The 23,570-nt window shown below is 48.8% G+C and overlaps 1 protein-coding gene across 3 annotated transcripts; it reads left to right on the forward strand.

Annotated features, from left to right (window-relative positions):
* LOC109383021 (SEC14-like protein 4) lies at positions 1-11,369 on the forward strand. 3 transcript variants are annotated; one of them, XM_019643022.1, is made up of 12 exons: positions 1-125; positions 3,443-3,518; positions 5,125-5,168; positions 5,477-5,536; positions 5,666-5,854; positions 7,242-7,337; positions 7,611-7,671; positions 8,603-8,686; positions 9,016-9,122; positions 9,194-9,333; positions 9,423-9,606; positions 10,718-10,844. In XM_019643022.1, the coding sequence occupies exons 1-12, from the start codon at positions 72-74 to the stop codon at positions 10,748-10,750; spliced, it is 1,128 nt and encodes a 375-aa protein (XP_019498567.1). In that variant the 5' UTR covers positions 1-71; the 3' UTR covers positions 10,751-10,844. The 3 variants fall into 3 exon arrangements, with proteins under 3 accessions (XP_019498567.1, XP_019498566.1, XP_019498568.1); XM_019643021.1 differs by having other exon boundaries at positions 2-125; positions 9,423-9,592; positions 10,718-11,369; XM_019643023.1 differs by lacking the exon at positions 3,443-3,518 and having other exon boundaries at positions 59-125; positions 9,423-9,592; positions 10,718-11,369.
* Positions 11,370-23,570: the final 12,201 nt, after the last annotated feature.

A 23,570-nucleotide genomic window follows, 5' to 3' on the forward strand; every position in this document is an offset into this window, starting at 1 on the left:
ATCTGACCTGCCAGGCAAAACCAGGAGCCCATGAGCACCGTGAGTGGCAAAGCCAGTCGCCCACTGGCACCATGAGCGGCAGAGTCGGAGACCTGAGCTCCCAGCAGCAGGAGGCGCTGGCCAGGGTGAGGGGCTTCGTGAGACGGGAGGCTTGGGGAGGGACCTTGGCAGCCTGACGCTGCCCACCTGGGCTGGAACCCCTGTCTTACCGACCGGAAGAGGGACCCTGGAGAGTGCCTGCGCGCAGTTGCTGGGGCAGCTGCGCGCAGAACACCCGACAGGAGTCCTCTGGGCAAATCCAGCTTTTCACTCCTGTCTGCTCCAGGCCCTTGTTCTCTGGTTGTGGGAAGAGGGGGGTGGGTGGCATGGCGCTGCCATCAGGCTTCTGAGCAGCTTTGGGTAGACAGACTCCCAGATCTCCTGTGGAGATTACAACATTTGTTTGGTTTCTCTTTGGGCCTATTGCCAATGTTTTCATTAAAGGGGGATGGAGGAGTTTTGGGTGATTTCAAGACAGTACTGAAGGCCACACCTAGGGGTGTTGCCGTCATGGGGAAGGGGGAGCATACTCAAATCTTAGGTGCCACAGCATTCATTTGGTTTGCAGATAGCCAAGGACAGTAAACTGTGACTTCAGGTTGAGGGATGAGAGTGGGTCACAGCCCTGGCGCACACTTTGGACCTGTGAAAGGACAAATTCAGACTTGTGGAAAATGATTTTTTTTTTAGGCTCCTAACCTGGGGAAGACCTGAGGGTCCTCCTGGGAGGAATGAAGACCCCTGGCGAAGAGGGTGGGGGGTAGGGGGACCCTGAGTGAATTCCTAGTGAAGGAGAGAAGGGTCTCAGATGAATGATGGGGTCCCTGGGTGAACTCCCTGGTAAAAGAGGAGGTTCCAGAAGCAGAGGGTCCCCAGTGGAGGAGGGGTCCTCAGATGAAGGAAAGAAGGTCCCCTGGTGAACCCTGTCCCTCCCCACTGGCAATAGCCTCAGAGAAGCCCCAGATAGTAGGCTCCTAGGAGGGACTGGAAACCTAGCTTTTGCGGGTGAATTATGATGGAGATGGGTGAATTATGATGGGGGTGAATTATGATGGTGAATTATGATGGAGATGGTGAATTATGATGGAGAATTATGTGGGCCAAAGAGCTTTCAACAATGTAAAAAGAGTTTATTTATTTATTTATTTATTTTAAGAAATTTTGTTGGGGAAAAGTGTGCTTTTCCAGAAGCCATCAGCTCCAAGTCAAGTAGTTGTTTCAATCAAGTTGTGGAGGGCACAGCTCCTTGGCCCATGTGGGGATCGAACCGGCAATGTTGGTGTTAGGAGCCTGCGCTCTAACCAACTGAACTAACCAGCCTCCCCAAGAGAGTTTATTCTTATTTTTATCATTATTTAAAAGAAATGAATGCCATTTTTTTAAATTAGGGAAAAAGAGAAAGTAGGAAGAAGGGGGAAAGGCCACTGATAGTCCCAGAGGTCTAAACAACCATACCTGGGAGCATTTCCTTCCAGCTTTTTCCTAAGCCTTGACCTCCTGTGGTCACACTGTCAGATGCTACTTTCTCCACATGGCATCCTCATAAGACAAGTTTTTCCTCCAAGTTGCTCCAGGCCCTTCCCAGCACCTGCTTAGTGGCTTTCTCTCTTAGTTGATTGACACGTATTCCAAAGGTGGAGCGGCCTCGAGATTGGAATATGTGGATTCCTCCTGGCCTTGCAACTTCCTCATTCTGTCCCTGGGGAATACCCCCTCTCCCCCAGCCTCAATTCCCTCATCTGCAAAGCAGGGATGTGACCTTTGCCCCTCTTGCTTCAGGTTCAAAGGAGGGAACCTGGTAATATCTGGAGGGGCTGAGTGGTGCAGAGTTATTGTTTCTCAGGTAGTGTCCCCCCCTCCCCAAGAAAACTTCCTCAGGGGCCTAGAGGCTACAGCTGGTCAATGTGAAAGAAACTCCGTTCCAGGTGCCTGTCCCAACGTGGGATTGTTATAGCAGTTGTCATTGCTCATGTTGTTAACACGGCAGATGTTTAAGCTGATGGTTCATTTTTTTTTTAAGATTTTTATTGGGGAATTGGGGGGATGGGAACAGTGCTGGGGAATTGGGGAAGGGGAACAGACAAGTTGCTGTCCTTTTGTTCTTCAGTCTAGTTGTGGAGGACATTGCTTCACTGGCCCAAGTTGGCACCATCATTGCGCTCTTCCCGGGCGAGGCAGATCAGTCTCCGGCTTCTGGATGGCCGCTCACGCTGGCTGCTGGCTACACACGGTAGCCCATGGCAACTCACTGCCACAGGGGCTGCAGCCTACGCCGTCGCCAGCGACTCACGGCAGCCCAGCCCCAGGTTGAGCTGTTGTTCAGCATCTTAGCTGCAGAGGGCAGTGTCACTGGTTCTCATATGTGGGATTCGAACCGGGACCCTCTGGCATCCCAAGCCAGTTCTTAACCAACGCGCCACTCGGCCAGCCCTGATGGTTCATTTTTAATTGTGTGAGCAATGCATGAATTCATTCTCATTTTAAACATCATTATGGAACTAAAGCTGGTTTGATGGATGGCCATCAAGGCAGCTTCCTATGGCTCTGCTGAAGCACCTGTTTGTAATCCCAAATTCTTAGCCACAGGTTTCCCCAGCACACCCAGCTCTCCAGGTCTCACCTTTAGTTCCCTTCATCCCTGTGGAAGTGAGATCTCCTCTTTATGTCAAACCTGAGCCTCAGCTCCAAACCCAAATTCCTAGTGGTTTTCCCAAACTCTGCCAGTAGGAAAAGTTATCCCCAGCAGATCGGCTGCTTTCTGTCCCCTCAGCCCCAGCGGGGCCCAGATGAGGCAGCCCTGACCTCTCTTTCAGCCCCTCCCTTCTGACCTTTGCTTTGAATTGTGTCCACAAAGATTCCACTGTCCAGGGCTCTGGGCAGTCCACTTTTGCTGAGTGCCCACATTTACATGACACCTGCTGAAGCCAGGCCTGATGCTAAGTGCTTTACCTGCATAAACTCCTTTGATTGGCACAAGTTTATCATTATTCCCACTTCACAGATGAGGAAACTGAGGTTCAGAGAGGTTAAGTAACTTGCTTCTCAATTCAGGCCCTCAAGATGCAGTATCAGGGGCAATGTTCCCAAAATGCTCTGGTTGGCCTGCATTAAATTCACCAGAGATCTTTGCAAAAATAGGAATGGCAGGGCCCCACCTCAAACCTATAGAATGAGGGTCTTGGTCAGGCAGAGATCCTCCAAAGTTTGAGGAGGACTCAACTCTTCCTACCACGGTGGGCTGGAGGCTGCCCCATTCCCAGGTGGCAAAATGGCCCAGACAGCTGCTGCTAACTGTGCAGTCCTCACCTGCAGGGTCCCTGGGCAGGGCTGACTGGGGAATGGAGTTGCAGGCCCAGGGATCATGGGAGCCCCTCTGACAATCATCCCACCCCCTCCCTGCCAGTTCCAGAATAACATCCAGGACCTGCTGCCTACCCTGCCCAAAACTGATGACTACTTCCTCCTGCGCTGGCTGCGAGGTAAGGCCAGCAGGATCGGAGGTTTCTCAAGAGAAGGTGTGGGAGATTTGGGGGGACAGTGCCACAGAGTGGTGAAGAACGCAGGCTCGGGAATCAGCCCATTTTGTGCTAGAATTTAAACTCCTCTTCAAATCGGTATGGCACAAAAACTCCACTGAGCCTCAACTTCTTAACCCACTTGAGGCCACCTCCCCACAACCTGTTGTGAGTGTTAAAGTAGAGAGTGTAATGCTTGGCATCCAGTGGGCACAGGGTCAACGTGAAGTTAGAATTAACACCTGGGAAGTTCTCAGGGTGACAGGCCTGGGCTGAGCTTGAGCCAGATATCGCTGAACATGGTCTTCAGGACCTGCCTTTGGGTCTATCTCCAGTTCCTTGCAGACAAGCTGTGTCGTCCCTTTAGAGAATCTTGCACCAAGAAGGTGCCCAGCAAACACTTCAGGAAGTGGATGAAATTAAAGGTAGAGAAAGAGCTTCTAGGAATTGCTGCAACAGTGTAAAATTATTATAATAACAGAAACCATCTCAGGGTTTAGGGAACAATTCACTTCAACTCAGCATGCCCCATGGAATAGATTTTGAACGTGATAATCAAGGCAGAGCTGGTGGCCTTGTTGGTTTTTTCTTGGGGGTATCTCACGATCAGGGCAGAGGAAGCCTGAAAGCATCTCAGGCCCCTTCCATTTGAAAATCTCTGATCCCGGATCTTACTGAAGGCCCATCACTGCACTAATTCCTCAGTGAACCAATGAGCAACAACCATGGCATTTCTAAAACAGAGCATCATGTTTTTTATTAAAGTGCATTTATTTTTTCAAAATAAGTGATCACAACAATGGCTACTGTTTACTAAGAACTTACTGTGAGACAGGTAATGTACCAAGTACTTTATACACTTTGTCTCATGTCGTCCTTTGAATAACCCTGAAAAAGATATTATTGCCATTTAACCGATTAAAAAACTTAAAGCTCAGAGAAGGTAAGTGACTTGCTCAAGGTTGCACAGCAAACAAAAGGACAAAACCAGAATTCAAGCCCAAGTCTGCCTGACTCCAAAGCCCATGCTCCTCACTACCCCTAACACTGAGGGGCTCTCTGCTCCCAGGGGGACGTCAAACATCACAGGCTAGATCAGCCTCTAGAACGAAGAGTTTGAAAAGGTGTGGAAGCTGAAATCAAGGGCCCCCTAAAGTCATCTAGAGCAGGGGTCGGCAAACTGCAGCTCATGAGCCGCATGCAGCTCTTTGGGTATGTACATGTGGCTCTGAAGCAAAATTGAAAATGAAAATAAAACTGTCGTAGTTTTATTTAAAACATTTTTAAAGGATATTATTCACATAATGGTGATTTCATTTGTTTTATGGCTCTTGAATAATTTTAAATTGTTGTGAGAGACAGAATTGGCTCTTCCATTTCAAAAGTTTGCCGAACCCCGATCTAGAGAATTAAAGATTACTGCATTTTAGCAAACTTTCCAGAACCCCAATGTAGACTTGGGGTTTCAGGAAAAGTCTTGGGGCAACCTACTATTTTCTCACGAGCTTTCAGAGGACAGCTCATTCTAGCTTTGGCCTCAAGCCTCCTCTGACCTCGACTGTTTTTGCAGCTCAGAAATTTGACCTGAAGAAATCCGAGGACATGCTCCGGAAGGTAAGGCTCCTTCTCATCAGCATCCAGCCTCCCACATGCTGTTCCCCAGGAATTAGCAGCAAAAGGTGGGGACCCTTGCCCTGTCCTATTATCATGTTTCTTCTTCCTTCCTTCTCAGACCCTTTTCTGGATCAGACCCGGGTCCCCACAGCTCTCCTGACATCCCCATTCCCAGTTCTATGTCAGTAGGGCCTGGGGTTGCTCTGGCAGGATCTTGAGACTATGAGCGAGAGACCTGGCCTGATGCCCCCAGGTGCCCTCAAGGCCTTTGGGGCAGGCAGTCCTCAGGTCCTGTTGTTTCTCCACAGCACATGGAGTTCCGGAAGCAACAGGACCTGGACAACATCCTCACATGGCAGCCCTCAGAGGTAAGCCCCACTCAGCATCTTCTAGGCTATCTGTTTGCCCCCCACCTCACTCCCGCCAACCATGTCCAGCTACCTGATGGAGCAGGGACATGGCCTGGTGGGCTGGTTTGAATCAGGACCTCACCTCAGGTGATCCAGCTGTATGACTCGGGTGGTCTGTGTGGCTACGACTATGAAGGCTGTCCTGTGTGGTACGACTTAACCGGGGCCCTGGACCCCAAGGGTCTCCTCCTGTCAGCTTCCAAGCAGGACCTGATCCGGAAGCGCATCAAGGCCTTTGAGCTGCTTTTGAAGGAGTGTGAGCAGCAGAGTCAGAAGGTGAATGACTGGGACAGGGGACTTTGTCCTGCTCCTTCCTAGCCCTCAGCACTCCAGGCTCTGCTGGGACATGGCTTCTCCTCCAGTTACCCATCCACAAACATCTAACATGTGCAGGACACTCTCTGCTGACATGAGCCTAGAGTCCCTAAGGCCCTTCCCCTCTCCGCTGACCTTGAGTGAGATGCTGACCTTGGGTGCAGTGAACGCTCTCATTCTATTCCCTGGTAACCCTGGGAACAGTGGAGGGTCAGCTTTGCTTATGAAAAAGATATCCACTGATTGTAAATTTCATAACTGTAAACACCTGATGGGGGAGCCATTGCTTTGGGTGTCCCTCAGAGCAGTGACCCTGGAAACTGTGCACATCCCTTGTGGGTTCCTAGAAGCTACTATGGAACTGCTTCAAAAAAAAAGATTGAGTCCTGTGGGACATGGGGCTTCTAAGCCAAGAGGGACCTGCACCCATCTTTGCAGGTCTCCCCACTGCCCCTGACTCTGTGTTTCCTGGCATGTACCCTTCGGAGTGCATCTAATGCTTTGTTGGTTTGACCCTAAGTATATAATGAGCCTAAGGAGAAGACCTCCCAGAGGGAGCTGTTATGTCACTGTGGGATGATTTGGTGAATGGCAGACTCCATGTGACATGGAGAGTTTGTGTCCCCAGCATCTGGAACAGTGCTAAACACAAAGGACCTCCACAGAGATTTGTGGCAGGCATGAGAGAATTGTAAAGCACTGTATTTAGTCCCTGGTTTGAATAGATGTGTGTCTTTCCAACAAGATGACTGATATTATAGGGTCAAAGCAGCATCTTCTATGGCATGGATATTCCCAACTGGAGCCAGTGATTATGGTGATGATGATACTACTAACAATATCTGCGAATATTTACCAGGGACCAGCCATGTGCCAAGCACATGGACTCATTGAGTCCTCACAGCAATTCTGTTAGAGCCTGCAATTATCCCCATTCTACAAAGAAAAAAAAATTAAAGCTCCAAGGGGTTAAAAACCCACCCAAGGCCATACAGCCTGCCAGCAGCATAGCTCTGGCTTGCATACAGCTGTGGGACTTCAGACACTGGCCAATGAAGTATACTACTATACATAAAGATGTCCACTGAACAACCAAGGAGGCCTTTAATTCCACAGTTAACTAATTCCAGACAATAGTATTGAACGAATAGTGTAATAAGGGCCACTGTGCCAGGGCTCAAATGCAGCATCTTGTCAGACCCTAGATGGGTCTAATCTATTTGGAAAACACTGTGGGCAACCAGGGGTGGGAGTGGTAGGAAGGTGGGAGTGGTGCCCAGGCCTCTCTAGCCAGGATCTCCCAACTAGAGCTGTTGTCTGACCTATATACCTGTTCTGACCCATGCAGCTGGGCAGGAAGATTGAGACGATTATGATGGTATTTGACTTGGAGGGGCTGAGCCTGAGACATCTGTGGAAGCCAGCTGTGGAGGTCTACCAGCAGGTAAGGTAAGCAGCTGGCTCAAGGACAATAGGGAGCCACTGCCCACACCAGCTTCCAATTCATGGAGGATGACAGGGATGTCCCCCAGGGGGCTCACAGAGCAGCTGGTGAAGCTGGCTCAGGGCACCACCTCCAAGGAGCAAGTGTATCACAGAAGACAGGTGGGTCAGGGAATAGCAGGGCAGAGGGCTCGTCTCAGCAACCTCAGAGGCCACCAAATCCAGGCAGGGATGTTGGAGCATGGCCTAGACCAGACTCTTCTTAACCCCACAGTTTTTTGCCCTCGTGGAAGCAAATTATCCTGAGACGGTGAAGAATTTACTTGTGGTTAGAGGTGAGAATGACTGGTGATGGGGAGGAGTGGGGAATGTGGGGGATAATGGGTAAGCCACCGAGTTCGGGGCTTCTCAAACCATTTTTTGTGAAAAATGGGGTTGTTTGTTTGTTTTTAGCTCAGTCCTTCACTGACTGATACTTTTGGAATGTACAAAGGCATGTGCAGCAATGTCAAACAAGTTATAAGTTTCTAAATGTTTACTGTTATTTTCTTTACTTATCTGAGTGTGGGCTGGTAACAGATGGTCCATGGACAACACAGGTTGGTGGACAATCTTTGAGCAGGAATGGTCCCTGCCTGTGACAGCAAGGGGGTCGCTGCATGTGCTCCAGGTCAGATGATCCGGCTTCCAATCCAGCTAGCTCTGTGACTTTGAGCAAATCTATTGAGCCTCACTGAGTCTCAGTCTTCCCATTCTATGAAATGGAGATGTAATGGCACCTTCCCATAAGATAGCTGAGAGTTTAAATGAGACAGTCTGTGGAGAAGGTGTAGTACAGAGCCTGGCCCACAGAAAGCTCCCAGTAAGCCTGAGCAATTCAGATGGGACACGAGGTCTAATGCAGATGCCCCACCTATTTGCACCCAAGAGGATTCCAAGTCAACCTGGGAAAAACTTGAGAGTGAAAAGGAAGAGGCATCATTGGGAAATCCACACTGCCAAAGCCCTATAGATGAACAGGGGAGGCAACTATTTATTGAGAATCAGGCACTGCGCCAAATATTATGCATATAGTGTTTAATTTAATCTCCATTTTATAGTTAACAGCATTAAGATTCAGAGAAGGTGAGTAACTAGCTGAAGGTCACACAGCAGGAGGTGGCAGAATCTAGATCTGTCTAATGCCTGTCCAGTCCATGCCCTTGGGCATAACTTCATCCAAGTCCTCTCTGGTCTGAATTCCCAAGGGACTTTCATGTGTTTCAGCTCCCAAGCTATTCCCCGTGGCCTTCAACTTGGTCAAGTCATTCTTGAGTGAGGAGACTCAAAAGAAGATAGTCATTCTAGGAGGTGAGTGACTTGGCCTGCTGGCCGTGTTCATCTCCCCATCTGCCTAGGAAGCAGAAATCAGTGCTCAAGGCCCCATTTTTCCCTGGCTTGTCCTCTTCACCGAGGCGCTGACCTTGGCTTGACCCATGTTGGCCTTTGCACACTCAGGCGAGGCTTTGGTCCCTATACACGAACTTGAATGGCCATATAAAGCTCTTGGGTACCCTGAAGGGTAGGCACCCAGGGGAGCAAGCCAAAAGCACATCAGGTCCCCTCCCAGGGCTTGGATCCCTCCGCCTTCTGTCAAGCCTTCCTGAGTCCCTGTGGAGCCCTCACTATGACTCCCACAGGCAACTGGAAGCAGGAGATGTCAAAGTTCATCGGTGCCGACCAGATACCTGTGGAGTATGGGGGGACCATGACTGACCCCGATGGCAACCCCAAGTGCCTGACCAAGGTACAGGGTTCCCAGAGGTCGGGGAGGGAGGGGCGATGGCCATGGTCCCACTCACCCATCCTCACCCACAGATCAACTATGGGGGCGAGGTGCCCAAGAGCTACTACCTGCACAACCAGGTGAAGGTGCAGTATGAGCACACGGCGACCGTGGGCCGTGGCTCCTCCCTGCAGGTGGATAATGAGATCCTGTTCCCAGGCTGTGTGCTCAGGTAGGGACGGGGCCACTCATACCTGGGCATAGCTGAGAGGGGCCCAGAGCCCAGGCAGGTGGTCATTAGTGGGGCCCTGTCTCCTGCAGGTGGCAGTTCGCATCAGATGGAGCGGACATCGGCTTTGGGGTTTTCCTGAAGACCAAGAAGGGGGAGCGACAGCGGGTAGGGGAGATGACAGAGGTGCTGTCCAGCCAGCGCTACAACTCCCACATGGTGCCTGAGGATGGGAGCCTCACCTGCCTCGAGGCCGGCGTCTGTAAGAGCCAGAGAGTTCATTGGAGTTGTTTTCTTCCTCCTGGCAGAGAAATAAGCTGACGTGTGTTGCCAGTCTGGCTTCTCTCTTTGCCCTCTACTTCCAGCTCTCAGGGAGGGCATGGGGGTCTGTGCATGCTTCTAGATCCCATGGGTGCCATGGGCATTGGCTTGGGGTTTTGGATCTGACGAGTGGCCCTAGATGTGGGTACAAAAGCAGAGACACATAGTGGAGAGTAGGATTCACAGCCTGGGGCTGTGGACTCAGCTCCTGGGAAGCCCCTCCACTGGGCTGGACAGGTAGAAAAAACAGCCATGGTCTTAGCATCAGGGGTCCCAGCCTGCCCGGGTGCATGAACAACCCTACTCTGGGCATCTTGAAGAGATGATTCTTCCAGGTGTTATCCTTCCTTCCCCGGCTTCCCAGACCACATACAGTTTTGTCAGTTTTATGAGAAACAGTGCTGCCCAGCAATTCCATGGACCACCCATTTCTACTAGGAAGGGATCTAGAGAAAGGGGGACCCAAGCTTGATGTCCTCTGGAGAAGAACAAGTTTTACTAATGCTTACTAATACATCCCTAGTTCACCTTTTTGGAAAGGGAGAATTAGGAGAGTGGAGACAGAAACTGGATGACTCATCACGTCCAAGAGTCCACGTTGGACCTTTGCGTTGAAGGACATGCCTTCTATGAAAGGCTTGATGAAAAAGTGGTTTATGGAGCTCAACCCTCTCCTCTGCGGAAAGAATAGCTCCTCTCTAGGTTGGAGCATCTGGATAAGGGAATCCCAGTCCCTCTCCTCCCTTGCTCTGTAGTCAGCAGAAAGTCATATCAACCTCTTTAAGCCTCAGTTTCCTCATCCATGTAATGGGGTTGCCTCGAGGGAGCTATGAGTGCTGATGTAATGCCTAGCACCTAGAAGGGGCTGATGCATGCTGGAAGGTCTTATTATTCCTTTAGTGAGCACAGGCATCATCCCAAGAGATGGCTGTGAGCAATGGGCTGGGGGCTGGACAGTGGCTGACCCTCCATCCTCACCCACGGTCCTGGGAGGCCCATTCCCAAGGACACCAGGTGTGCAGGTGGGCTGGACTTGAGTTGCCTGACTACGTCTCCATCCTTGCAGATGTCCTGCGCTTCGACAACACCTACAGCCTGATACACTCCAAGAAGGTCAGCTACACTGTGGAGGTGTTGCTCCCCGACAAGGCCTCTGAGGAGAAGATTCAGGGTCTCGAGGCAACAGGAACGTCCCCAGTGCAATGAAGAGCCTGGCTGCCTCTGTGTCTGTGCTCTCCAGTTCCCTTAGCACCCCACTCCCTGTCCCCTTCCCTCCCAGGGAGGGTGGTGCTGGAAGTCACCACAGAGAACACTCACCCACACCTCCATCTCACCTCCCCATGGGTCCAGCTGGCACAGTGACCAAGCAGGAAGGAGACATGCAGTGCCTAAGCCACCCTGAGGATTCAGATGAGCATCTTATTCCCTGTTCACGGAGTGTGAGAATGAGAACCCTGAGGATGAACCAGCATCCACTGAGGAAGGGTCCTGACTGCAGAAGCTGCCCTGTGTCCCTTCTGACAAGGTCCACCTATCCCAAGACTCACCCATGTCTGGTATCCCTGGCTCGGGGGCGCATACCCGGGGTGCCAAAAAATGTATACAAGTGGACACTTTGACCAACATGGCTCAAGCAGTAATTCTCCATAATTAGAAGTGTCTGGATGCTGATGGTAACTGCTTTGAACACCTCTTGTAATTGCAGAAGTCAAACGTGACTTGTATTTCACTTTTGTTATCAGTATATATTGAGTATTACAATTTTCCTTTCTTAAAATGTGTATACATTTTGGGCCGGCTGAGTGTCTCAGTTAGTTAGAGCGCGAGCTCTGAGCAACAGAGTCACCAGTTCGATTCCCACATGGGCCAGTGAGCTGTGCCCGAGCTGCGCTGCCACTGAGCTGCCAACAGGTGGCAGGATGGCTCAGCTGGTGAGAGCACGTGCTCCTAACAACAACATTGCCAGTTCAATTCCCACATGGGATGGTGGGCTATGCCCACCCTCCACTAAGATTGAACACGGCATCTTGAGCCGAGCTGCTCTGAGCTGCCGATGGGTGGCCAGATGGTGACCGGACTTGGAGCTGAGCTAGCTGCGCCCTCCACAGCTAAGATTGAAGGACAACAACTTGGCTGTCCCCTTCCCCAATCCCCCAGCATTGTTCGCCTTCCCCAATAAAAAAAATATTTAATAAAAAAAAAATGTGTATACATTTTTTTGGAACCCTCTGTACCTGAGCCCTAGGCCTTGAAGGGAGCACAGCTTCAGGCCCTAAGAGCAGGGAGGCCTCATTCTCTGCATGTAGCTGGAGCGAGGTGGAACATGCTGGTGTGTGGAAAGTGGAGCTGCCCTCTCAGGGTGCTCATCTTAGTCTCTGACTTTCTTCTTAGAGAACCATCCAGCTTTTCCTCCACCTTTGTGTCTCCCCACAGGGACAGCTTAAGGTGGACTGCCAACACCCCCCCCCACCATGTGACCCAGCAACTGGCAAGTGATGGCTTCCATTTCTCGAAAGCTGGCTCTCCTTGAGCCCACAGCCCACAGTCAGGACTGTCACCTGCTCTGCTGGGTGGCCTGCACCTAGCAGAACAGAGCTTGCCCTGGAATGAGCTGAGGAAGCCACCGAGCTGGGTGTGGCTCTGCGGGTTGATTCCAGGTGGCAATGAAGCCATTGAAGTGGGCCTGTGAGTGCAGGCTGTGCTACCCTTCCCTTCACCACCCTGGCCCCTGGCCCTGGATCCCTGCCTATGAGCTCCTTGTTTGTCCTCTGTACTGCTGTCTCACAGGGCAAAGGAATGCTGTCTATCCAGTTGATAGCTCCAAGAATGAGTGGTCCAATGTCCCTACGAAAAAGGGTTCTCCCTGCAAAGCATTAGCATTCTGGCTGCCAAGGCCCTTCCCAAAGACTGGGTGGGAGCCTCAGCTGACTCACCGTCCAGCCAGAAGCTGGGCTCCGGCCTTTTTCCTGTCCTCAGATTCTGTGATTTCATTTTCTCCAGTTGATAAGAGGTTTCTCAAACTCCCAGGGCCTATTTTTGGCAAGGAAATGATAAGGCTTGGGAAGGTGGGAGTCTTCAGGTGAGCTATTTGAGGCCTTTGGGGCCTCCAGCCCCTCCATCTGTGGCAGCTGTATCATTCATGGCTTAGCACGCCGAGTCTGAAAAGGGGCTCTGATGCTACAAAAAGTAAACCAACTAAATGAAACAAAATGCCAAAGGCCAGGGTCTTGAGGCACTTTTGGTCCAGAAGAATGTTTGAGTAGTTTGGCAAGAAAAAAAAACTGTGCCAACACCAAGAAGACAGCCTGGGGCTGTCAGGCAAAAGTCACAGGACATCTCCCTGTCCCAGCGCTGCTCCCGTATCACAGATGTGGCAGGCTTTCCGTCACCCCTGTGGCACTGTGCGGTCACCCTCTATACAGCTTCCCCACACACAGCCTCCTGATTCCCTGAGGCCATCTTCCCACTGCCCTTGGCAGGCTATGGAGGGTGTGACAGACTGGGGTTGGGAAGACCCAATGCCAGGTTTCACTGGGCCCACCTGTTGTCATGACAAAGCCTTAAGAACAAGGTGTTCATGGACTTGAACCCTGACTCTTGTCTTTCTAACCATCCACAGCTGATTTTCCACCATCAGCAGAGCCTCATCTGGTTTCCTTGAAAGTAGCAAGGGTCTCCCGAAGCTCTGATCACAGAGAATTTATACAAATATGACTGTAACAAGGGAGTCAGATGTGGGCACCAGCAACTCTGAATCCCAGATCTGGCAGAGAGCAACTCATGTTAAGCAGTGAGGATGGCAGTCACCTGCGTAGGTGAGAATAGAATCTGCTACCTGGGCAGGGGCACTTTGGGAGCTGGACAGGGGACATGTTTTCAACAACTCCCATCCTTGATTCATACCACTATCCCTTAAAAAAAAAGTAAAGGAAGTAGCCCAGGGAGGGCCTGGCTTGCCCCAAGTTTGTTTCTTTGTTCATCCATCCATTCAATAATTTTTATGGATTTTATGGAGTATCTGTCCAGCACCAAGCACTGCAGGCCCTGGGGATACTAGGGGCCCTGGTCTGACCAGACTCTGCTAGCAGAAAGGTCGCCTGTATTCAGAAAAGTGACTCTGATGACCTATTATCAAGTAGGCATGTCGTCACCACGTGTGCTTAGAGGGGCAGGAGCCAAATTCTGGGGGAGCATCCAGGAAAGAAACCCAGATATGCTTTGCCCAAGAAAGGGGGGCCCTGAAGGTAGAACTAAAGCATATGTGGGGTGATCATGTGTGGGCAAGCCTTCCAGACTAAAGAATGGGGTGAGGGTGGCTGTGGGGTGTTTGAGGCTGGAGGAAAGCCAGGAGGGCTCTTGGGTGACACTGGTAACAGCTGACTGACGTTTACTATTTCTTTGTGAAAAACTGTGCACACTTAGTTGTTAATAAAGCAATTTTATAATGCAGGTTACAAAACAGTCTGTTGTTTGTCAGGAAAGAATGGCAAAAGCTTGGCAGGAGGCCACAGATCAAAGCTCTTGCTCAAAATGAGGTGTTTAGAAATATGCAGGCTTCACCTGTCCAGAGGAATGGAGGCTGGGCCTGCACTTCCTGGTCCATTTCCTCACTGGAAAGACCCCAAATATTCCAAAGGAGGCAGGGGGGATTAGGGGAAACCTATATGGGTGTTTTGAGGGCAGTTGAAAAGGTTCCCTGCCCCCTAAATCTCCACCCAAGTCCAGCTCACCTTCCAAGAGCCCAGGCTGGAGGGAGACACCCCTGTGGAAGTCACAGCTGCCCAGAGCAGGTCTTTACCAGAGCTCCATGGCATGGCACTCCACAGTTTGCATATCCCCTTTATATGCAACCCGGAAGCAGACAGGGATTATAGCCCCATTTTTCACGCCAGGAAACTGAGGCTAACAATGGGGGATGCCTTGGCCAAAGGCTCAGTGTCCAATGGCAGAGGTAGAGCCAGCACCCAGATTTGCTGCCAGTGGTGCCCCTACCCTGACTCTCAGGGAAAGAAAGGGCAAACGGGCCCTGCCAGGGAGAGCCAGCCTGAGACAGGTGGCACACAGTGGGTCAGAGTAAGGTACTGGCTCCTTGGGGTCGGGGGAGGACCCAGGGTCTAGAGAAAGCTGCTCAGACATGTGTGCCTTTCAGTGGGATGTAACAGTTCCAGCTCCACGGCACACCTACTGTGTGCCAGGCCCGAGCTGAAGAAGGAAACATTATCCCCAGGTTACAGATGAGGAGAGCGAGGCTCACAGCAGAAAGTTCATTTGTCACATCCCACAACAAAGAGAAGGAGGTCAGACGTGAACCTGGATCCGTCATCTATCCAGATAGCATGAGAGCATAATGAGCACACTCAGTGGCTGGGCTTCACACTTGCTGACTTCAGAGAGCAGGCTCAGAGAGGAGGCTGCTGTGCCAGGCCTGAGCTGAGCCGAGCTCAGATGACCTCCATCTTCAGTCACCAGAGGGCAACGTTGGGCCAACCATGCCTCTGTCCCCTGCCCCGGAAGCATAAACGGCCCCTCAGCATCCAGCTCCAGAAGGGCAGCTTTGCAGGTGGGTTGAGACTCCAATATGCCAAGTTCACCAGGCCCAGGCTGCTTGTGGGACCATCTAGTGTGGCAGAAAGAGGTGGTGTGACCTGGGTTCAGATCCCAGCTCTGCAGTTTGCTGGCTTGCTTTCTGAACCCCGTCTTTCTCCCCCTGGCCGCTGCCCCAATCAGGACCTCCACCTTGGATTGTTAGAAAGGAGTCCATGAGTTGCCCTGTGCCCATTCCTACCCCTTCCCCTCCTGACTCCACAGGGCAGCCAGAAAAATCTTTCTGAAATGAAAATTGATACACACCACCCACTGCATAAGCTCTTCATTGTCTCCCCATTCCCACCAGAGAAAGGCTAGTCTCACTGGTGGCTTACAAAGCCTTCTGTGACCTGGCCATGACACCCCCATTCCAGCTTCACCCAACGACCAGAATTCACCAATTCAAGCTCCTTCCTTTGCTCGTGCCGCCCCCTCAGCCTAGGACTCCCTCCCCAATCTTGTTCTTTGCACCCTCAAGGCCCCTGGAGCCCTTTTCTAGGAGATCTTCCCTTGGCCCCTTCCATACCCAGCCCCTAGCAGAGTTAGGGTCCTTTCTCCAAGCTTTCAGAGCAACGGGACCAGTGCTCATCACACAATAGAGTCCTCATCTACCTGTATCTGTCTCCTATTCACCCCCAGCCACCAGTCCAGGCTGCACTCACAAGATGCTCAATAAAGCCTTACAAAAAATAATAGATGGCATTTACTGAGCACCTACGTAGGCCGGCTGTCCTACCTACGCTATCTTGTTTAATCTTCATGACAGGGGGCCACATACTAAACCCGTAAAGCTCAGGGGAGGCCTGCATGGTGGGCCTTACAAACTCAGAGATCAAAAGTCTGAACAGAAAAATTCCTAACAAAAAGCAAATTATGGAGTTATGGCAGGTAGTCACATCCTAGGCCTGTAGCTTCCTTGACAAAGGCTAATCTTTACCTTAAGTGAGCTTGTCTGTTGTCTTTTTGCATCTAAGATAACATACCTTTGAAATGTCAGAGTAATCTCGTTGTCTAGACCAGGGGTCGGGACTGCAGCTCTTTGAATATGTTCCATCTCAAAAGTTTGTTGAACCCTGAAAGAGCCAATTCTGTCCCTCACAACAATTTAAAAATTATTTGAAAGCCATAAATATATTTTTACATAATCACCATTATGTGAATAATATCCCTTAAAAATTTATAAATGAAACTATAATAGTTTTATTTTCATTTTCAACTTTACTTCAGAGTCATATCTACATACCCAAAGAGACACATGCGGCTTGAGAGCTGCAGTTTGCTGACCCCTGGCAGCTCTTTCATCTCAAAAGTTTGCCGAACCCCTGGTCTAGACCCCCTCAGAGCACAACCTCCAAACCAGAGCAAGAGACCATAGAACCCCTCACTGTTACCTTATTCCCCAAATACCATCTCTATGTGTTGTAAATTATTATTTTAAAAATAAATTATTAACTATCCTAATCCCATCAATGTAAAAGAATTATGTGTCTCACCACATTTTACTTTTTATCCAATCCCAGAGGTTTCCCTCCCCTGCTTTGTTTCTTCCTATCCCCTTAATCTACCACCAATGGATTTCATGTAACCCTTCCTACATCTCTTCCTTTTATTCTAATGTATAAAATAAGCTGCAAACCTGCCATTCTCCAGGGCATTTTCTCAATCCGTTGAGATTTTGCTTCCCAGAAATTGTCATCAGTTTGGCTCAAATAAACTTAAAAATTATAAAAATTCTCTACAGGTTTGGACGTTTCTTACATTGACAACAGCTTTGTGAAATAAATACAAACATCCCTGTTTTGTAGGGGAGGAAAGTAAGGCTCAGAGACACAGTCATTTGTTCATCTAGGATTGGAATTCAAGGTATCTGACTCGAGAGCCATGTGCCTCCCTAAAAAAAACTAAATATAAGAGCTAAAACCATAAAACTCTCCAAAGAAACCATGGAGGTAAATCTTCATGACCTTGGATTTGGCAATGTTTTCCTAGATATGATACCATAAGCACAAACAATCAAAGAAAAAGTAGATAAGTCAGACATCATCAAAATTGAGAACTTCTGGTTTTGAGCATTTTGAGCCTTGCCTCTGCTCAGGACCCGCTGCAAACTCTTTGAAGTATACTTTTCTCCTAATAATGACTCCCTGGCCCTGGCCCTGGCCCTGGCCCTGGGCCCCCTCGAGCCTTTTGAGTTTCCTTTGCTCGGCCCACTCCAAACTCGTTGGAGTGTACTTTCTTTTCTAATAATGGCCCTTGAGACATTCTCTACTGCTCAGGCCTGCTTCTGCTTCTTTGAAATGTATTTTTACTTCTAATAAACTCCTTTTCTGCAACTTAAAAAAATTGAGACCTTCTGTCCATCAAAGGACACTAAAGAAAGTGAAAAGACAATCCACAGACTGGAAGAAACTATTTGCAAATTATGTACCTGATAAGGGATCAATACCCAGAATATATAATTTTTACAAGTCAACAATAAAAAGACAAATAACCCAATTTCAAAATGGATAAAGACATTTTAAAAATTTGAAGACATTTCTCCATAGGAAATGTACAAATGGCCAAGAAGCACATAAAAAGATGCTCAATTAGTCATTAGGGAAATGCAATTCAAAACCACAATGAGGACCGGCCAAGTGACTCAGTTGGTTAAGAGTGGGAGCTCTGAGCAACAGGATCGCCAGTTCAATTCCCACATGGGCCAGTGAGCTGCTTCCAAGCTGAGCTGCCACTCAGCTGCCAACAGGTGGCAGGATGGCTCAGCTGGTGAGAGCACATGTTCCTAACAACAAGGTTGCCGGTTCGACTCCCACATGAAATGGTGGGCTACGCCCACCCGCAACTAAGATTGAACATGGCATCTTGAGGTGAGCTGCCCTGAGCTGCCGATGGGCAGCCAGATGGCAACTGGACTTGGAGCTGAGCTAGCTGCGCCCTTCACAGCTAAGATGAAGGACAACAACTTAGTTGTTCCCTTTCCCCAATTCCCCAACACTGTTCCCCTTCCCCAATTTCCCAATAAAATCTTAAAAAAAAAACCACCCACAATGAGATACCACTTGACACCCACTAGGATGGCTATAATAATTTATACAAAAAAACAGAAAATAAATGTTGGTGAGGGTATGAAGAAATTAGTACCCTCACACATTGGTAGTGGGAATGTAAAATGGTGCAGCCACGTTGGAAAATAGTTTGGCAGTTCCTCAAAATGATAAACATAAAATGTTTATATGATCTAGCAATTCCACCCCTAAGGGTATACAAGGTGTGACAATTAAGTTTGCGAACTCATCCTAGAAAAAGTGCTACACACCTCGTTGCTGAATATAACTACAGTCACCTTCCAAGTATTTCCCTGGGAAGCTATGCACTGATGCCAGCACCTAGCCCACCCTTCAAAGCAATTTTGGAACTCTTTTTCTGGAATGGCCATCAGAGCTATCATCATATTACCCTTGATGTCCTGAATGTCATCAAAATGTCTTCCTTTCAATATTTCCTTCATCTTTGGGTAAAGAAAGAAATCATCAGGGGTCAGGTCAGGTGAGTAGGGAGGATGTTCCAATACAGTTATTTGTTTACTAGCTAAACACTCCTTCACACACAGTGTCATGTGAGCTAGTGCATTGTCATGATGCAAGAGCCATGAATTGTTGGCGAAAAGTTCAGGTCGTCTAACTTTTTCACGCAGCCTTTTCAGCACTTTCAAATAGTAAACTTGGTTATCTGTTTGTCCAGTTGGTACAAATTCATAATGAATAATCCCTCCGATAGCAAAAAAAGATGAACAACATAATTACAACAAGCTCTCGAACTTAATGGTAAGATCTCATATATACACAAGAGAATTGAAAACATATGTTTCCACTAAAACCTGTACAAAAAGTGTTCATCACAACATTATTCATAATAGCCAAAAAGTGTTAACCACTCAAATGCCTATCGACCAATGAAGGGATAAACAAAATGTGATGTATCCATACAAAATGATATTATTTGGCCATAAAAAGGAATGAAGCACTGACACACGCTACAACATGGATGAACCTGGAAAACATTATGCTGAGTGAAAGAAGCCAGACACAAAAGATCACATACTAAATGATTCTCTTCAGATGACATATCCAGAATAGGGGGAAATCAATAGAGATAGAAAGTAGATTAGTGCTTGCTGGAGGCTGGCGCAGGGGAGTAGCAAATGGGCAGTGACTGCTAATGGGTACAGGGTTTTTTGGGGTTGATGAAAATGTTCTGCAATTAGATGGTGGTGACAGTTGCACAACCTTTCAATATACTAAAAACCACTGAGTTGGACACTTAAAGAATGGTGAATTTATGGTTTGTGAAATATATCACACTTAAATCTTTTTTAATTAAAAAATAAGGAAATGAAACTGCCCAAGGGTAAAAGATGGAACACTGAGTCTCCCAGGGTGCTACCCAGAGCGGCACTGGGACTCTGGTGAAGCCCCAGCACCCCCAATTCCCGTACCATCTCCCATCTTTAGGCCACCCCCACCTCAGCTTATTGTGGTTTGAACTACCCCACTCACACACTTGACTTTTCTCAGCAATGCTCACCCCACGCCCTGCCCCCGGCCCCCTTCTGTACCCGACCCACTGGTTCTGGCATGACCCATCTAGGGGAAGGCAGACAGGAATGCGCCCGGTAGTGGGGCCATAGTGACAGCCCTTTCACATTTCCTAGTAAAAGCCTAGAAGGAAAGGTTCCAGGGTGTGGCGTGGGCGGCCCTGTCTAACTCCTGTGGTTGTTTGCTTATGTCGTGGTTGTCACCATGGTCCCCTGAAAGCTTGGTAAACTAAAAGCTAAACACAATCTTGGAGTAAATATGTGCTGTGGGTGGGTGTGGGGCTTCTCCTGTGCCAGGGCCTTTGTTTCCGGGAAGGGAAATTAATTCTGTTGGCCTCAAGACTCTTGCAGCCCTAGGGGACACACAGTGATGATTTATACAATTTATTAAACACTTACGATGTTCCAGGCCCAATGTTAAGCCTTCCAAGGGAAAGTAGGGCTGGGTTACAGTTCCAGAGTCAGACAGGCTTGGGTTCAAATCCTGACTCCCCATTTACTGGCTGTGTGACCTCAGAAAAGTTTCTTTTCTTTTTTCATAGAATAAAAGTAGGTTTATTAATTTATGTAATCAATCAAATATAGAAGTATCTAATTATATTAATTTGTTTTCACATTGATTTTATGTCAACAATTTAAGCCTTTTATGGTTGAGTAAGTAGGAAAAGCTTAATATAAGTTTTACAATGTAAGTTTTGTAATGAAAGTGTTGCAAGATAAGTTTTTCAACTTAAAATTCAGGTGAACACTTTGACCAATCACTTGATGAAAACGTCACCTTTTTTTAATGAGATATAATTTACATATCATATAGTTCACCCACTTAAAGTATACAATTTGTTGGGTCTTAGTATACTCGCAGGGTTGTGTAACCATCGACACAATCTAATTTAAGAACATTGTGGTGCCTCCAAAAAGAAATTCCATACTCATTAGCCCCTATTACCCCTACCCCAACCCTAGGCAATCTTCAATCTACCAGGAAAGCTTCTTAAATCTCTTTGGGCTTCCACTTCTTGGACTGTAAAATGGAGATACCCCTACCTGATTCCAAATGGTTTGATAATGATGTAACACTCTCAGCACAGAGGAAATGCTCAACAAATAGGAGACTGTACTCTGTGTGGGCAGGGAACTAATCCATTTCAGTGACTGTCCCTCCACGTGCTTTTCACTTTCCCATCTCCACACTTTTGCCAATGTCATCACCTCCACTTAGGATACCCTTTCCTCTACTCCAATCTCCACTCATCGACATCTTCCCTTCCTTCAAGGTCTGGCTCAAATGCCCCTGCATCCTATTGGGGTGGCTTCTGTCCTGAGATCCTTTCCCTGATTAGGGTGGAAACTTCAGGAGCTGAGGCTGTGGAACAGCCTAACGGCGCAACAGCAGAGCGGTTAATTGCATGGGCTTAACGCAGGGTAAGTTACTTAACGTCTCTATACCTCAGTTTGCTTGTCTGTAAAATGGGCATAATAATGGTAACTAATCCCAGGGGTGTTCTGAGGGGTTAAATAAGATAATGCACTTAGTGGGCCGGCCGAGTGGCACGATAGTTAAGAACTGGCTTGGGATGCCAGAGGGCCCCGGTTCAGATCCCACATATGAGGGCCAGTGACACTGCCCTCCACAGCTAAGATGCTGAACAACAGCTCAACCTGGAGCTGGGCTGCTGTGAGTCGCCAGCGATGGTGTAGGCTGCAGCTCCTGTGGCAGTGGGTTGCCATGGGCTACCGTATGTAGCCAGCAGCCAGCGTGAGCGGCCATCAGCTGCTGTGAGCGGCCGTCCAGAAGCCGGTGACTGATCTGCCTTTCCCGGGAAGAGTGTAATGATGGTGCCAACTTGGGCCAGTGAAGCAACGTCCTCCACAACTAGACTGAAGAACAAAACGACAGCAACTTGTCTGTTCCCCTTCCCCCAATTCCCCAGCACTGTTCCCATCCCCCCAATTCCCCAATTAAAAAAAAATCTTAAAAAAAAAAAAAGATAATGCACTTAGCATGGGGCCTGGCATATAATACGCCTTCAGCAAATGTAGTAGACCTGTGCTGTCCAATATGGAAGCCACAGCCACATGGGCGACTTAAAGTCAAATTAATCAAAATTTAATTTAGTTCAAACTGGAGTTCCTCTGTCTTACTAACCATAATTCACTCATAACTAGTGGCTACCAGATTTGTCCAACAGGACAGTCTCAATATAGAACATTTCCATTATCACAGAAAGTTCTATTGGATGTCGCTGTAGACGATGATGATCTGTGCACACAGTAGATGCTCTCTGTTTGTGGTCTGGGTCAGGAAAAGCACTTCGGTGTCTGAAAGTCCACATCTCCTGGGAAGACCCCCAAACCAAACCTCCCTCTTGGCCCTCCCTGCCCAGCCTCTAATGTTCCCAGAAGTAACTGAGGTGCCTCACATTAGAGGGATTAGGCGAGAAAGGAGGCTGGTGAGAAACAGGCAGGATTTAGGGGCTAATAAGAGGGCAGTGGAAGAACCAGATTTCCACAAGCTGCAGGCCTGGTGGGAAGTGGGTGTGGACAGCAGCCAGGAGTTTGCAGAAAGAGGCCAGAATGTGAAGTGGGGCTGGACTGGAGTGTGGAGAGTTATCTAACTGCTCCTGAGTACCTGTGGCAGGTGCCCCAGACAGAGGGAAATGGCCCCTCTTTCTCCTTCTGGACCCAACTCTATCAGGGACACAGAGCAAGGAAGGTGCCCAGCACTGACTCACATCAGGTGGTCTAAAGAGGCCCGGAGATAGCCCACAGGTGGGGACCCAGGATGCCCTAGGGTTAGGGGTTCTGGGAGAGCCCTGGGCAGAGTGGCTTGGGCTGGCCTAGTTGCTGGGGCCAAGGCTAGCCTAGGGGTGGTTTCAGCCCATGCGCAACACTCAAGGCCTGGAAATGTGGCCACATGGATGTGTTGTGGTCTCAAGCTGATGCACTTTTTTTTTTTTCTTAATTGGGGAACAGTGTGTTTTTCCAGGACCAATCAACTCCAAGTCAAGTAGTTGTTTCAATCTAGTTGTGGAGGGCACAGCTCAGTGGCCCATGTGGGGATTGAACCAGCAGCCTTGGTGTTATAAGCACTGTGCTCTAACCAACTGAGCTAATCAGCCGCCCCACTGATGCACTTTTAATTTCTTTATAGGTAGTCGTTGACAAGATAGCCTCTGCCCTCTCGGAGCTTCTGAAAGCTGGAAGAAAATAATCCCTTAGATGTGCATGACCCTATATGTCTCATTAGATCTTTCTTCTAACCATGTAAGGAGGACAGGGCAAGTGTTGACCGCCCCCTTCTATTAATGAGGCAAGTGACACTCTGAGATGCCATCTTAGAAGGGCAGTCTTATGGGGGAGTGGGAAGTCGGGCCTGGCCTTTTAGACATGTCTAATAGTGGAACATTATGCAACATGACAGAAATCAAAGGACAGGGAAACCTTCTGGGCTTTTCTCATCACCTCACATAGATGGTGGATACCCCTCACTGATAGTGTGTTTAAAATCCCAAGAAACATTCTCACTGCCCAAAGGCCATCAACATGCCCCACCTCTTCCTTAGGGCCCAGAGGATGCAGGATTCTGGACACTTCTTACAAAAGGATATGAGCCTCCCACCCTTCCAAAGTGAATGACTGTTTATCAGACTGACCAAGTCTCTGATCCCTACCTGTCAGAGCTGGGTGGGACCCTAAGTGTAGAATCTCTTCATTAGTGAGATGGGGAAACTGAGGCTGG

This window comes from Hipposideros armiger, unplaced genomic scaffold (genome assembly GCF_001890085.2).
Source record: "Hipposideros armiger isolate ML-2016 unplaced genomic scaffold, ASM189008v1 scaffold_75, whole genome shotgun sequence".
NCBI lineage: Eukaryota > Metazoa > Chordata > Mammalia > Chiroptera > Hipposideridae > Hipposideros > Hipposideros armiger.

Bases quoted from the DNA above. Each gene is read 5' to 3' on its own strand.
- LOC109383021 (XM_019643021.1), top strand. From the start codon at position 72: ATGAGCGGCAGAGTCGGAGACCTGAGCTCCCAGCAGCAGGAGGCGCTG. The intron at 126-3,442 runs GTGAGGGGCTTC...CCTCCCTGCCAG, and splicing joins AGCAGGAGGCGCTGGCCAGG to TTCCAGAATAACATCCAGGA. The intron at 8,687-9,015 runs GTGAGTGACTTG...TGACTCCCACAG, and splicing joins GAAGATAGTCATTCTAGGAG to GCAACTGGAAGCAGGAGATG.